Source organism: Myotis brandtii, unplaced genomic scaffold (assembly GCF_000412655.1).
Source record: "Myotis brandtii unplaced genomic scaffold, ASM41265v1 scaffold604, whole genome shotgun sequence".
In the NCBI taxonomy this organism is placed as follows: domain Eukaryota; kingdom Metazoa; phylum Chordata; class Mammalia; order Chiroptera; family Vespertilionidae; genus Myotis; species Myotis brandtii.
In genome coordinates, this window is record NW_005370286.1 from 1,995,034 (window position 1) to 2,011,114 (window position 16,081).

The window sequence follows — 16,081 nt, forward strand, 5'->3', positions numbered from 1 at the left end:
AAAATTTAAAATTGTTTAAAATACAGGGAAAAGTAAGATCCAATGGGCATACATTTCTTAACTATGCCAGTAACCCTCAATTCTTCATAGGGAATGGTTAAGCCATCAAAACAAAACCAAGTTTTTTATATTCAAATGCTTTTCCATATTAGTAACACTTTTAAAGTCACTAAAAACTAAATGTAGAGCAGTGATTCCCAAAGTGGGGGCTACCGCCCCCCGGTGGGCGCTGCAGCGATCCAGGGGGGCGGTGATGGCCACAGGTGCATTTGGGGGCGATGAGTAACTGCTATTAAAATTAAAAAAAAAATTAATTTCCAGGGGCTGAGTAATATTTTTTCTGGAAAGGGGGCGGTAGGCCAAATAAGTTTGGGAACCACTGTTGTAGAGGTAATACACAGAAATATACTGAGAAAAATGTTATAAAAAATGCTAACCCCCTCAATGTAGGCATGACCATCCTTTATGTGTCTACTTCATATACTCAACAGCTCCCCCCGCCCACTCAAAAAAAAAAAAAAAAGGTTCAGGTACAGGTTATTATACCCCAAAGTAATCTATTCCTGAATTACATTCAAAGAGACAAACAGCTCTGTAGTGTTTAGCTACTTAGGTCTACACATTCTAGGATGATGCACCTCTGTTGTCCTGACTCTCAAATTTGGAAATCTGCTCAAGTTCATATTCCTTTTAAAACCTTTCCCAGTAAACAGAATTTATGATCCCTAAATTCAGAGTCAGTGCAGGTTAAAATAGCCTCATATGTGAAACTTTTTTTTATTAAAAGCCATAGGATTGTGGCTAAAAACTAAATCTGAATTATTCGCGTCTGGCATTGTGTAAACATATTTTTAAGTTCATTTTGCTGGACTTCATTAACCACTTCAGGTTCTGCAGGGCTCTTTTGAACCTTTGCCACTGCAAAGCTTATCCCCTGGGTTAACCCAGCTTGGGTAATATTAGCAACCTGGACCATGGAGCTCCGAATCTTTGCAAAGGGAGAGACGGCTCTGCTGCTGCTCTCTGAAGGAGAAGGAGTTACATGAAGCCCTGTCTCAAGTTCAAGCATGCTGGATCCAGAGCCGGGGGTCTTCTGAGATACAACTGAATGCACTGGTTCGACAGACAAAAACTGTGGGCCTGTTGCAGAAAAACACACATCTAATTGAGATGGTCGAGAAGGTATGTGTTCCGTTGATTCAGATTGGGTTTCTTCATTGGAAACTTGATTGGTTGTTTGATTTCCTTCCTCACTAGCCTGCTGAGAAACACATCTGGTTTCGGACAGTTGGGCCATTTTGTTGTGTGCATCTTGTACAAATCGGTGGCAGTAAATATCCATAGGCTTGGCAAAGCCAGGCAATATGTGTATATTATCAGCAGAAGGACTTTTTTTTAAAGGAGACTCACAGCCTTTTCCAAACTCACTTCCATGAGCAGCAATAGTAATATCTGAAGGAGCATGAATGCTAACATCAGTATTGCTAATAGATTGGGATCTGCCTAATCGAGGTGCTGAAGCAATAATGCCACAACTAGGAAGAACATAGTCTATTGGCCCCACGTTCTCTAGAGAATTAGTTAGCTGCCTGTCCTCATCAGACTTGGAATTTGTAAGGAATTCATCAGAGTGGTAGGAGTCATCTGAAGACATTTCCCCATCAGACTCTGCCTGGACTGTATTATCCATCACACCTGTGTTTTCCATGGTTTCAAGACTACTATCTGATTTCCAAAGATTTACTTTTAAGTTTGGTTTCAGAAAATTAACTTTCATTTCAGGTTTTGCAAAGTTTCCCAGCCTTCGTAAATTGCCAATATTTACATTGGATTTGGTCTGTTTCACTTTTTGATTTAGAGATGAAAATTTGCTCATTAAAAACTTTTTTCCCTGGGCCAGCGACCCTTGGTTTTGAGATCTGATGCCAATTATGTCTTCATGAGGTTTACTGCTCTTCCTACAAAGTAGAAGAGAGAAAAGTTAATTTCCCATGTAATTCAGCATACCATTTCCAATTATTAAAGTGAAAATTCTATTTAAATTGGACCCCATTTCTTGAAAACTGCACATTGCTAATTGATAAACTAAGATAATCCCTTGGAGTTGACACTAGAAGAGAATGTCCAATAGAAATAGACAAGCTGTAGATGTCATTGAAAATAGCCACATTAAAAATGTGAAATGAATTTTAATAGTATTTTATTTAAACCCAATATATACAAAACATTGTCATTTCTTAGAGTCACTATGGAAAAAGAGTGAATGAGGTGTATTTTTTGTGCTGAGTCTCTGAAACAGCCAGGGGGTAGGTTTTACAGGAGAGCAGCAGAGGCCCTTAATGACAATGGCACGTTATTCCAGGCGCTGAGTGGAAACGGGGGTCCGGCTGTGTGACTTCAACCCCAGTCCCACACACAGGCCAGAGACATCTCCCACAGGCGCTCTGTCCTCACCTTCCTCAAGCAGGCCACCAGGAGCAACCCAGAGCCACCCTGTGGAAACCACCACATCAGCATTTTAATTCTGCTTGGTGACATTCTTCCTGGTAATTGGATTAATCGTGTTGAGTTCTTTTGGACCAAACCATTTGTCTTTGGAGTTACCACTGCTGCTGCATGTTTCCTTCAGCTGGGTTCTCCTAGGCATGCAGAGAGGAGCAGGCAGCGGAGGGAGGGAGGGAAGCCTCCCAACAGTTGCCTCAGCCCATGTTTTTGTGCAAAAACAACCAACCAAAAACCCACACCCGAAACGCAGACTAATCACCTTTCAGAGGCTCCACATCCACAATCTAAAGGATGGCAAAATCACTGGTTGTAAGTGGGAATCTACTGCACCGTAACTAGAGCTGTCTACACACATTCCAATTTGGCTGAATTCAGGAAGGGGGGCGGGGGGATTTTGTTTCCTTAAATTCAGATAACCCACTGGGAACATATTTTTAAAAATTTGGGACATTGAACGTAACTTAGTGGTTTCTCCCTTGGCATCTCTCACGACAGGTACAAATGAGAAAAAATAAGTTGTGCTATTCATCACACATATCTTGAATGTTTGACTTGGTGGTCATGTGGGATTACTGGTCATGAGACTTTTATAAAAATTGTAACATCAAAGACAACGGAAACAATATTCTCTACTAACAAAAGACTGAACAATTTTTTTTCTAGATGACCAAAGGACTCTCTTCTCTAGTGGAATATGGACCATGAACCTGCTTATTAGATGGAAAACTCACAAATTTAAATGTAAAATAATCTGTTTACAGGCATTGTTTCCCAAATTAAGTAACCTCGTGTTTAAAGCATAGTGACTAGTTTCTCTACAAAGTTATTTAAATTGAAATGCTCCCCTCTTAAGTATATTTTAAGAGTTTAAAAATATATTACTTGTGGCCATAATTTTAACAAAAAGTTTTACCTTTAATCCAGAAATTTGAAACTTCTCTCTCTAAATACCAACTTATTACTCTAATGCGACCCCTCCCCCCCACCTGTGCAAATATTTTTAAAGATGACTCTGGATAATAATGTCTTTATTCGTGAGAGAAAATCAAAATAGTGTACTCACCTCTCAAGTTTTTTCTCGATTATAGGCACATCCAGTCCCATGGCTTGCTTGGTGATCTGCAGCATCTCTGCAATGCACTGAAGGGTATCTGAAACCCAAATAGAACTGCTGCCACTTTCTCCAGAAACATACTAAAAAGTAGCAGTTCTAACTCAGAACCCTAAATGAAATTTGTGGTCTTTCAGTTAAAATCAAACTTATTTGCTTCAATTTACAGAAAACTGCTCCTTATTCATTACTTCCCCCACTAATTCAGTGTTGTAAAACCAATTTTAACAAAAGAGTAAGTAAAGAGCAAAGGAACCAAATCAATTGGAATTAAAGTGCTAGATGCCGAGGGTAATAGCTGTGAACCAGACAGACACGGTCCCTACTACCCACACGAAGCATATATGGTGGGAAAGCCCCGCATCAATACGGCCACACAGGATTCCCATTATAGCTTCCCTTGCCCCAAACCATCATCAGTTCAGATCATCTATCTCCCTGTGCTGCTGAGAACAAAGTTGCTATTTCCCTGGATCATTTAGTTGGTGATGGTATGTACTGCCCCCAATTCCATTTGTGCTTAGAAGAGCAGATCAAAAGTTTACACTCAGTAATTTCATATCCTTACCTTTTCCATCCTCTTCTGGATTGCGCATTACAGCTCTCAATGTGTGGAAATAGCCACTTGTTTCTTTGTATCTGTAGTGCAGCCGCATACAGGAGAACTTTGGCTTACCAAAAAGAGTGGGTTCAGGACCTAAAGACCAGAGGAGTTCGTGTGTAAATCTTTCACATAACCTTTACTTTCCTCTGTCTTCAAAAGACCAACACATCCATCCATTAGGCTATTTAGCACATTTCCCTCACAATCTAAACAAGCACACAAGCTTAGTGTGAGTTTGGTTTGATAAAATAAATACTAGCACTTCAGCCTCAAATATGTAAACTTTCTTGATCTCTGGTTTAATCTTCACAAGATAATAAAATAAAAACTTACTATTGGATTATATTCATCACTAATCTCTAAAGCAGGGGTCCTCAAACTTTTTAAACAGGGGGCCAGTTCACTGTCCCTCAGACCGTTGGGAGGGCCGGACTATAGTTTAAAAAAAAACTATGAACAAATTCCTATGCACACTGCACATATCTTATTTTGAAGTAAAAAAACAAAACGGGAACAAATACAATATTTGTATTTGCATGTGGCCCACGGGCCGTAGTTTGAGGACCCCTGCTCTAAAGAATAGAAGGGAGACCTACAAAATACGACTGGGAATACCCCTCTCTGGTTCTAGTAAGATGCTATGCCAGTTGCATAAACAACTTGACCTACTCTTGGAAGAAACAGTATTTGCTTTCTATGACTTGATTAGTATCTTTAAATTTACCTATTTCTATTTTTTCCAGGTCTTCTAGACTTAGTCGTTGATACTGGTTTACTTTATCAACTTCATCATCATAACTAGATAAAGGAAAAGGGATTAAAAAATTATTCAAATCAAAAGCATATTTATCTTATAGCTGAAGTATAATAGTAGCAACTACTGTGCAGTTAAAATCTGTAGCACAATACACAGTTAAATATTTTTCAAAGTTAGATGTAATGAGATAACATACATAGTTCAATAGTTAAAAGAAAATCAGTTTATAGATCTTACACTAAAATTCACAGCAAAACTTAAACATTTTGAAAAAGGAAAAAAAAAGACAAACTTAAACCTTAACCTAAAAGGAAATTTAAAAATACAGAGACCTGTATTCTGAAGCTATGTATTTAGGAATAATACAGCAGATAAATTATATCCAAATCAAGGAGGGAAAATCAACGTGATCAATGCCAATAGGCACCCAGGCCAATGACAAGAAAAAACAGTTCACACAAGGTGGGGGGAACCACCCTCAGTTCTGGCAAGGCTATGAAGAAGCACTTGAAATTCATCACTATAACCAAATGATAACCTTGCACACACAATTATCTGCACAAAGTCAGCTGTATCATTCACAACAGCAAAACGAAACTACAAAAAAGGGAATCCTTTTAATGCCCAACAATGGGAAATCATTTATGGCATAATAATAAAACAATGCTATATGGTCACTAACAATAAAAATATGTGAAATACACCAAAACCTGGGATATAACTCTCAAAATCATTTTCAAATTAAAAAAGAAGTCTGATGTCACAGTTATGTAAGGTAAAGGGGTTCCATGACATTTCTTCAAAAAAAAAACACACCCAATTCTTAATTTCCTAAAATGGAAATTTACTCAGATTTTAAAACAATTCAAAGCTTTAAATCAATAAGCAACTTACTAGGCAACGTAGTAGGCAGAGTTAGAAAGCAGTAACAGCACATCCACATCTCTGTGAGTAGCATCAATGAGGCTAAACAAACATGACACAGGCAATTACATATTTTTACTTTCATCTAAATTTTTGCCAAGCTTATTTTTAAAGGAGAACCACTTGTGATAAAAGACGGGAGGGAGGGGGAATAATCAATGCATACATTTAATTTCAGAAGGTAGGACACAATCTATCCATTTGGATATTTAAAAAAGAATCTAGTTTGGGAGGGTGGAAGAAAGGATGAGTTGAAGAGAGATGCCTTCTCACAGCCAAGGAGGAGGGGGAAATGGAAAATGGGGGGGAAAGGGGAATTGGAAAGAAAGAAATGTGAGGTTCAGAAGGAAGAAATAGTCTAAATGACTTACTCTCATAACCTAATCTTCAAAATGACACTGCACAGTAGAGTATTTTACTCTGCAGAATGCATCCTTTGAAAGGATTTTACATGATATTTGCCTAATATCAGCCTTTCCAAACAAAAGGTGGAAATTAATCTGGCTTCTTAGATTAGTCCCAGAAGTCTCTATACCAGTGATGGTGAACCTGTGACACGTGTGTCAGGTGACACACGAACTCATTTTTTTGGTTGATTTTTCTTTGTTAAATGGCATTTAAATATATAAAATAAATATCAAAAATATAAATTTTTGTTTTACTATGGTTGCAAATATCAAAAAATTTCTATATGTGACACAGCACCAGAGTTAAGTTAGGGTTTTTCAAAATGCTGACAGGCCGAGCTCAAAAGGTTCCCATCACTGCTCTATACGAATGCATATTCTGCCTTAGAATTACACACCTGTTTGCCTGTTTATCAAAATATTGCAAAACACCCTTTGCAGATGGAACTGGAGTCGCAGAACCCGTGCTGCCTGCGGAGAAAACTTTACCAAAGTGCAGCACCTTGTAGTGTAGCTAACAGTCTTAATCTAAAATAACAAATTCTCGCTGAAACCGGTTTGGCTCAGCGGATAGAGCTTCGGCCTGCGGACTGAGAGGTCCCGGGTTCAATTCCGGTCAAGGGCATGTACCTGGGTTGTGGGCACATCCCCGTGCAGGAGGCGGCTGATCGATGTTTCTCTCGCATCGATGTTTCTAACTATCTCTCTCCCTTCCTATCTGTGAAAAAATCAATAAAATATATTAAAAATAAATAAAATAACAAATTCTCAATTTTCGCCGAAAATGCAATGAGTGACATAAGATGCCGGGGCGTCATCAGTCCCAGACAAGAACCAGGGTCGGCTCTGGCCTGTACTTACGGGCACTCCGAAAAGCGTTGCTCCAGCCAAGCCACGAAAGTTACGTCACAAGACACTTTAATACGGAAATATTTTACTACTGGTGACAATATTTACATCAGTCAGGCGAGCCTCACCACTGACTGCGCTGGACGCGGAGGAAAGGCAGCTCCGTCCTAGCGCTTCCACCCTCGCCACACGGGCCGGCCGTCCACCGGCCACAGGAGCCAAACAAAACCGCAAAGCAGTACGTGGAGGCCGATCACCGCCACAACGAGGGCGTAAAAGCCGCTGTCCTCAGGGGACATTAACAGGAGGCTTTGAAAAAGGACTATTTTAGAATAAAAATATAACGCCACCGGAGCTTTCAGCATAAGCCCTGCTAAAAGAAGAACCATCTTTAGCAATGTCGCCAAGCGATCATTTTCAGCAACCAGGTCTGCGGCGCGGGCGGGCCGCGGGGCGGCAGGCGAAGGCTTGTAGGACCGCGGCATCTGGTCGGGGCGTCCGTTTGTCTGTCTCTCGAGGAGCCAAAACGGTCAGAACCGCTGCACCCAAACCCACGCGTGAATCGTCTGCAGCTAACTGCGCTGCGTGCACCGACCACGCCACGTCCCGCCCCGGAACACGTCAAGGCGGGCCACTTCCGCTGCGCAGCGTCCAGTGCGCATGCGCAAGCCCGTTAGACCTGCTGCTGGTTCCAGTGCGATACTTAAGGGGTTGCCAATAGCCATCAAGATAATTCTTAACCACCTTAGCCGGTTTGGCTCAGTGTATACAGCCTTGGCCTGCGGACTCAAGGGTCCTGGGTTCAATTCTGGTCAAGGGCACATGCCCGGGTTGCAGGCTGTCCCCAGTAGGGGGCGGGCAGGAGGCAGCCAATGATTCCCTCTCATCTTTGATGTTTCTCTTCCTCTGAAATCAATAAAAATATATTTAAAAAAAATTTTTTTTAACCATTTGCAACAGCATTATGGTCCTGGAAAGCATTATGCTAAGCGAAATAAGTCTGTCAGAAAAATATCACATGATCTCACTCACTTGTGAAATATAATGTACAACGTAAACTGATGAACAAAAACAGATCCAGAGACAGAGAAGTATCGATCAGATGCTCAAACCTCAGAGGGAAGTTAGGGGAGGGTGAGGGCATGAGTGGGTCAATGGGTGGTTAAGGACACATATATAATACCTTAATCAATAAAGAAAGAAAAAAAAATATATCCAGAGACTGGGGTGGTACATATGTAAACTTAAAACAATTAAAAAAAAACATTTTCAGTACAATATATATATTTTGTTAACCTTCACCAGAATATATTTTTCCATTAATTCTTAGAAGAGAGAGGGAGGGACACAGAAATATCCAGGTGAGAGGGATTGATTGATTGCCTCTTGCATGTGCCCCGGGCTGGGGATGGAGCCTGCAACCGAGGTACGTGCTCTTGACCAGAATCGAACCCAGGACCCTTCATTTTGCAGGCCAATGCTCTATCCACTGAGTTATGTGCATTAATACAATAAACCTAGATTCTGAGGGGGAAAACCCACACAGCCACTAGCGAACCATAGTTTTACAATTGTTTTTTATATCAATTATTGCATTAAAATAGTTCTCATTACTGAGTTTTTAGTGTCAGCTCTGTACTTGAAAAGTGCCATGCATCCATGCCCACAGCTTTATGGATAAGTCCTAGCATTAATTACAGAAAACTTCTCAGAAATGTAAGCACATTAGTTAGCAGGACATCACTCATTACCTGGGATCACAGTCAATGAGGGCCCAGCCCCCGTGGAACTTTTCATTATCAGGCAGCAGTAACTTCATGTAACTTTGTAAAAGCTGGCTAATCAGTTCCTGGTGACTTCTCTGGTTTTCCTTATGCAAAGCTTCATGCTCTTTCTCTTTGTTAAATATGGAATAAAGATCTTCTGTCACTGGAATGCCTTGCATCAAATCTAGAGTAGAAAGTGTCAATATCTATCATCATCTTAGTTTCCTAATACATTTTTTTAAAAAACAAAAGAGAATGAAGACCTAAACCATAAAACTCTAAGAAAACATAGGAATAAATCTTTGAGACCTGGATTAGACATGGGTTTTTTTAGTTTTTTATTTGGTGTTGGGGGGGGTGGGAATGGACACTAACATCACAAACAAAAGAAAAAATAGATAAACTGAACATCATTAAAAAAAAAAAACTTCTGCCCTAACCGGTTTGGCTCAATGGATAGAGTGTCGGCCTACAGACTGAAGGGTCCCAGGTTTGATTCCGGTCAAGGGCATGTACCTTGGTTGCGGGCATATCCCCAGTATGGGATGTGCAGGAGGCAGCTGATCGATATTTTCTCTCTCATTGATGTTTCTAACTCTCTATCCCTCTCCCTTCCTCTCTGGAAAAAAATCAATAAATTAAAAAAAAAAAAAAGATACCGGCCTAGGATGTAACTACCCACCATAACTGCTAAAAAATAAATAAAAATAAAAAACTTCTGTATTTCAAAGGGAAATAACATGATAGTGAAAAGACAATTCACAGAATGGGAAAGGATATTTATAAATCACCTATCTAATAATGGACTTGTATCCAGAATTCCTACAACTCAATAAAAAGACAAATAAGCCCAGCTGATGTGGCTCAGTGGTTGAGCGTCGACCCATGAACCAGGAGGTCATGGTTTGATTCCAGGTCAGGGCACATGGCTGGGTTGCAGGCTGGACCCGCAGTGGGAGGTGTGCAGGAGGCAGCTAATCAATGATTCTCATCATTATGTTTCTCTTTCTCTCTCTCTCTCTCTCTCTCTCTCCCTTCTTTTCTGAAATCAATAAAAACATTTTTCTGAAATCAAAAACATTTTTTAAAAAGCCCATTTTAAACAGATCTAAATAGACTAGCTAACTTCTTCCTAGTGTGGCATGTGGCTTAAACTTTAACAAGTCATTATAATCCCATTCCCTATAGTTGTTTGGAACAATGAGACTGGAGGGGGCTTCTGGGAAAGATCTGCCACTGCTATCACTATAAGGGGAAGCAATAGCCCAGCCTGCTATGGGCCTCTGTCTCAACCTTGAAGAGATCAAACTGCGCAAGGGACAAAACCTGAGTCCTCAAGGTCATAACTGAGTTACCAGATCGACCAACAGAAGGAAAGTATCTTACTTTTCTGTAATAATGTGCTAAAAATCCAGTTTTCCAGTCAGCACACCCCCATCCATGGCAAATGAACCAAACTTCTTTACACCAGACTTCTCAAATTACTAACTGGCCTGTGTCTAGGCCCCATTATTTTATGAATGATAAATATCAAGTTTAAAAACAGGATTTAAAAAATAGTCTCAGAGACCATAAGATAAAGTGTTGCATTTGGTTCTAATCCACATTATATGTTTATTTAAATACTATAAGGTAATATTTTAATAAAAATTAAATTTAAAACATGCCAAAGCATGAATTCCACTGGGCAATCTACCCTCCATTTACTCTTCAAAAAAAGGACTGAATTGGGTAGGATAAATTTTTTAAAAATATTTTTATTGATTTCAGAGAGGAAGGGAGAGGAAGAGAGAGATAGAAACATCAATGATGAGAGAGAATCACTGATTGACTGCCTCTTGCATGCCCCCTACTGGGGATTGAGACTGAAACCTGGGCATGTGCCCTTGACGGGAATCAAACCCAGGACCCTTCAGTCCACAGGCCGACGCTCTATTCACTGAGCCAAAACAGCTGGGGCTGAATGTAATCCTCTTTAATATGCTATTTAATCACACCCATGGAAAGAAAGGATGGTGTTTTTGTCCACAGCAAGAACATACGATGTCATGGAAAGAAAGAAAATCATCTTGTTACATCTCTCAGCCTTGAGTAACGGAAAAACAAATAGAATGTGGGGTTTTTACTTGATAAGGTTTTAGAGCAGGGGTGGGCAAACTTTTTGACTCGAGGGCCACAATGGGTTCTTAAACTGGACCGGAGGGCCGGAACAAAAGCATGGATGGAGTGTTTGTGTGAACTAATATAAATTCAAAGTAAACATCATTACATAAAAGGGTACGGTCTTTTTTTTTTTTAGTTTCATTTCAAGCGGGCCGTAGTTTTCCCACGGCTGTTTTAGGGTCTCTTATTTCATATTTCAGGAGCCTCAACCATGCTTTCTGTTACATGAACAGCAAACTGACAAATACGTATGGAAACGAGTGGTTTCTTTTGTTGCTCCAGCCTAAAAAATTTGTCAAGTTCTAATCTCCTAAAAATTTGAATTTGATTCATTTGGTAAGATGCTCAATATAGAAGCATAAGTATATTATAAAACATATGAACTATGTTAATAATGTTGGTTTCGGTAAAACAGTCACAGAAGGAATAACAAATTTTAAAAAAAGGCTTTTACGTTTCTTACCTATGACAGCTTGCCTATAAGCATCCTTAAATCGATTCAGGTAATACCTATTTGCGGAGTTAACACCGTCTTTCATAACTCCTGCTAACTTCCTTTCTCCTGTCCTTGTAAAGTCACCCTGTCAAGGAAAACATTTTGACAATTTAAACACAAGAATGTTCCCGAAGTCAAGGTGGGCTTGTAAGACTGTAATTTTGTAGGCTTTTATAATTCCAAGTCATGCAGCTGAATTAAAATATCTATTAGTATTTGACTCTGACCCAAGCATGTCAAATAATTAAACATACTATTTGTAGCAAAAAGTCTTCAGCTAGATGGAGCTTTAAGGTAAAGCCATTCTTGGTAATCTATAGAATTTTGAAAATTTACAGGTCTAAACTTATTACATAACAAACAAAAAAGTCTTTCAATTCATTTATACGTTCTAGTTTATTGATGGAATCTTTAAAGTTCTCTCTATATAGATCCATGTCATCTGCAAATATTGACAGTTTTACTCTCCCCCCTCCCCTCCCAATTTGGATGGCTTTTATTTCTTCTGATCACTGTGACTAGAACTTCCAATACCATGTTGAATAAGAGTGATGAAAGTAGACATTCCTATTTTGTTCCTGATCTTAACACTTTTCAATTTGCCCATTGAGTATGTATAATGTTGGGTGTGGATTTGTTAAATATGGCCTTTATTATGTGCCGGAAGCCGGTCCATCCTTGCTGCTTGACACAGTCGCTGCAGGGAAGAAACATCTGCATAGCGTATGTTTCAAGGGACCGGGTGTATATGGCATATTGTTCTTAATATGTTTGCTCCCCTTATTAGCGCTATGTGTTTTAACCAAGGTCACCTCTCCAAGAAAGGTTGTTTCCCCAGGTGGGGATTTTTCCCTGGAGTTAGGGATTAACAGGACTAAGGAAGGGAATAAATCAGTAAAACTTCTTAACTAAGTGCCAGGCGGGTAGTTAATCACTTTAACTATGAACAATCACGCTTAAGCTACATAATCTTTTCTTAGGATAATCTCCTTCAGTTACTTCCTTGTAGCTTAACAGAACAATAGAGTAGTGGCCTTGGAATGGAGATAACAAACGCCCTAACCTTTGGAATAGAATGGATAGGATTCTCAACTTAATATATTGAAAAATCACAAATTTCTTATGTGGAAAAATGTGGACAGCTTCCCAGAGTTTATTAGAGATTTTACCTGTTTATGTGGATGTGTGTAAATACAGAGAGAGCAGGTTTCTCATTACACGTTACAATTCCTGTAGAATGAGCCAATGAGGATTTAAATTGTTTTTTCTCTTGCTTTTAACAAAGGTATCAGAGCAACTCCCCAGAGAGGTAGTGATTTAAACTTAAAAGGCAAGGAAAGCATAGTCCTTTTTGCCTCCATCCCAACCCCACTATTTCTATCCAAGGCCATTCCTGAAACAGACCTTGTCCGAACACTGATAATTTTGGAGAAGATACTGCCAACTAGTTAAGTCATTCACAGGAAACAGTAATTAAATAAGAATCTATTACAGAAGAGAGAGACATGAATGCTGAATCCAAAAAAGTTTAATATCAAAGAGAAAAATATTTCTCTCCTCCCCAACTTTATTGAGATAAAATTGATGAGTAATATGTGTAAATTTATGGTGTACCACGTGATCACTTGGTATATGTGTGTGTGTATACAGCGAGCTGATTACATTAAGGTTAACACATCTATCACCTCACATAATTCCTCTGTGTGTGTGTCTGTGAGTGTGGTGAGAACATTTAAGATCTACTTCCTTAGCAAATTTCAATTATACATTATTGTTAACTACAGTTACGATGCTGTACATTACATCCCCAAAACTTATTCCATTTGTACCTTTTGAACAACATCTTCTTTGCCCCGAGTCCTGGTAACCACCAATCAACTCTTTATTCCTAGAAGTTTGACTTTTCCAGATTCCACACATAAGTGAGATCATGTAGTACTTTGTCTGGCTTATTTCACTTAATCATATTGCCCTCAGGGTTCATCATACTGTCGCAAATGGCAGGATTCCCTTCTTTTTCATGGCCAAATAATGTTCCATGACACCACACACACACACCACACACACACACACATTTTCTTTAGTCATCATCCTCACTGAACATTTAGATTGTTTCCATGTCTTCACTATTGTTAATAATGCTGCAATGAATATGTAAGTGCAGATATCTCTTCAAAATAGTGATTTCATTTCCTTCAGATATACTACTATACCCATAAATGGGATTGCCGGATCATATCATAGTTCTATTTTTAATTTTGGGGGAACTTCCATACTGTTTCCCATAATGGCCAGGCCAATTTACGTTCCCACCAACAGTGTATAAGGGTTACCTTTTCTCCACATCCTTATCAACACTTATCTCTTACCTTTTTTATAACAGCTATTCTAACAGGTAGGAAGTGACATTGCATTGTTGTTTTGATTTGCATTTCCCTGATGATTACTGATGTTGAGCACCTATGTATGTACCTGTTGGCCATTTGTATATCTTCTTTGGAAAAATGTCTCTTTAGTCCTTTACCCACTTTTTACTCAAATTATATTTTGCTGTTGAGTTGTATAAATTCCTTACATATTGTGAATATTAACTCATCAGATACATGTCTGCAAATATCTTCTCCCATTCCATAGCTTGTCTTTTTATTTTGTTGATTTAAAAAACATTTTTTCTTACTGTGCAGAAAGTTTTTTGTCTAATCTACTCCTACTTATTTACTTTTTCTTTTCTTGCTCGTTTTGGGAATCACACCCAAAAAATCATTGCCAAGACCAATGTCATGGAGCATTTTCCCTATGTTTTCTTATTGGAGTAAATTATAAAGTTTCAGATCTTACATTTAAGTCTTTAATCCATTTTGTGTTAATTTTTTTATAAGACAGGGGTCCAATTTAACTTTCTTGCATGTGCCTATTCCATTTTTCCAGCACCATTTATTGAAGAGATTACCCTTTCCCCATAATGTATTGTTGACACCCTTGTCAAATATTATCTACAGAATTTATTCATCTTATAACAGACTATACTAGTTATACAACAGCTGTCGTTGACCATATGTGGGTTTACTTCTGGGCTCTCAGTTCGATTCCATTGATCTGTGTGTTTGTTTTTATGTCAGTGCCATATTGTTTTGATTACTATAGCTTTGTAGTAAGGTTTGGAATCAGAGAGTGTTATTGCCTCCAGCCTTGTTCTTCTTTCTCAGAAATGCTTTGGCTATTGGGGGTCTCATGGTTCCATACAAACATTAGAATTGCTTTTGTCTATTTCTGTGAAAAATGCCACTAGAACTTTGATAGGGATTGCACTGAATCTATATATGGCTTTGGGTAGTATTATAAACATTTTGAGAATATTAATTTTTTTATCCTGAACATGGGCTATCTTTCCATTTATTTGTGTCCTCTCAATTTCTTTCATCAATGTCTTATAGTTTTCAGTGTACAGATCTTTCACTTTCTTGGTTAACTTTATTCCTAAGGAATTTACTGTCTGTGATGCTATTGTAAAAGAGATTATTTTTTAGCAGTTTGTTGTTATTGTACAGAAGCGCAACTGATTTTTGTAGGTTGATTTTGTATTCTGCAATTTTACTGAACTCATTTATTAATTCTAACAGTTTTCTGATGGAGTGTTTTTAGGATTTTCCATATACATTATGTCATCTACAAAGACAAATTCACTTTTGCCTTTCCAATCTGGATGTTTTCTATTTTCCTTTCATGATTGCTCTGGCTAGAACTTCCAGTACTATGACAAATAGGAATGGTGACAGTGGGCACCAAAGTCTTGTTCGTGATTTTAAAGGAAAAGCTTTTAAGTTTTCACCACTGAGTATGCCATTAGCTGTGGGTTTGTTATTATTGCCTTTATTATGCTGAGGTACAGTCCTTCTATACCTCATTTGTTGAGAGTTTTTATATAAAAGAATGTTGAATTTTGTCAAATCCTTTTTCTGCATCTATTAGATTATGATTTTTATCTTTCATTCTATTAATCCAGGATGTCCCATTTATTGATTTGTATGTTGAATGATTCTTCCACCTGATAGATAAATCCAACTTTATTATGGTGTATGATACTGTTACATTTAGTTTGTTAGTATTTTCTTGAGAATTTTTGCATCCACATTCATCAGGGATATTGGCCTATAGTTTTATTTCCTTATAGTGGTATCAGAGCCTCATAAAATGAGTTTGGGAGTGTTTCCTCCTTTTCTGTGTTTTGGAAGAACTTGAGAAACGTTGGCATTAATTCTTTAAATGTTTGGTAGAATTCACTAGTGAAACCATCTGGCCTGGGCTTTGTTGAGAGGTTTTTGCTGAATGATTCAATCTTACTCACTGGTCTGCTCAGATTTTCTGTTTCTTCATAATTCAGTATTGGTAGGTTGTATGGTTTCTAAGAATTTATTCTTCTAAATTGCCCAATTTGTTCTCATATAATTGTTCAGTATAGCCTCATGATCCTAAGTATTTCTGTGGTATCCTTTGATTGT

General features: G+C 38.5%; 1 protein-coding gene across 3 annotated transcripts in view; it reads right to left on the reverse strand.

Moving 5' to 3' along the window:
• Window positions 1–474: 474 nt before the first annotated feature.
• INPP5F (inositol polyphosphate-5-phosphatase F) overlaps window positions 475–16,081 on the reverse strand; it is a 48,741-nt gene continuing 33,134 nt past the window's right edge. The window contains exons 7-13 of one of the 3 annotated variants that reach the window (XM_014550566.1): window positions 11,550–11,667; window positions 8,909–9,107; window positions 5,872–5,943; window positions 4,945–5,018; window positions 4,185–4,313; window positions 3,569–3,656; window positions 475–1,958 (exon numbers count right to left, since the gene is read on the reverse strand). In XM_014550566.1, coding sequence (XP_014406052.1) covers window positions 809–1,958; window positions 3,569–3,656; window positions 4,185–4,313; window positions 4,945–5,018; window positions 5,872–5,943; window positions 8,909–9,107; window positions 11,550–11,667 — 1,830 coding nt within the window. In that variant the 3' untranslated portion in view covers window positions 475–808. Of the gene's footprint in view, window positions 1,959–1,979; window positions 2,494–3,568; window positions 3,657–4,184; window positions 4,314–4,944; window positions 5,019–5,788; window positions 5,800–5,871; window positions 5,944–8,901; window positions 9,108–11,549; window positions 11,668–16,081 lie in introns of those variants that run through there. The other 2 variants (XM_014550565.1, XM_014550567.1) reach the window with 2 other exon arrangements.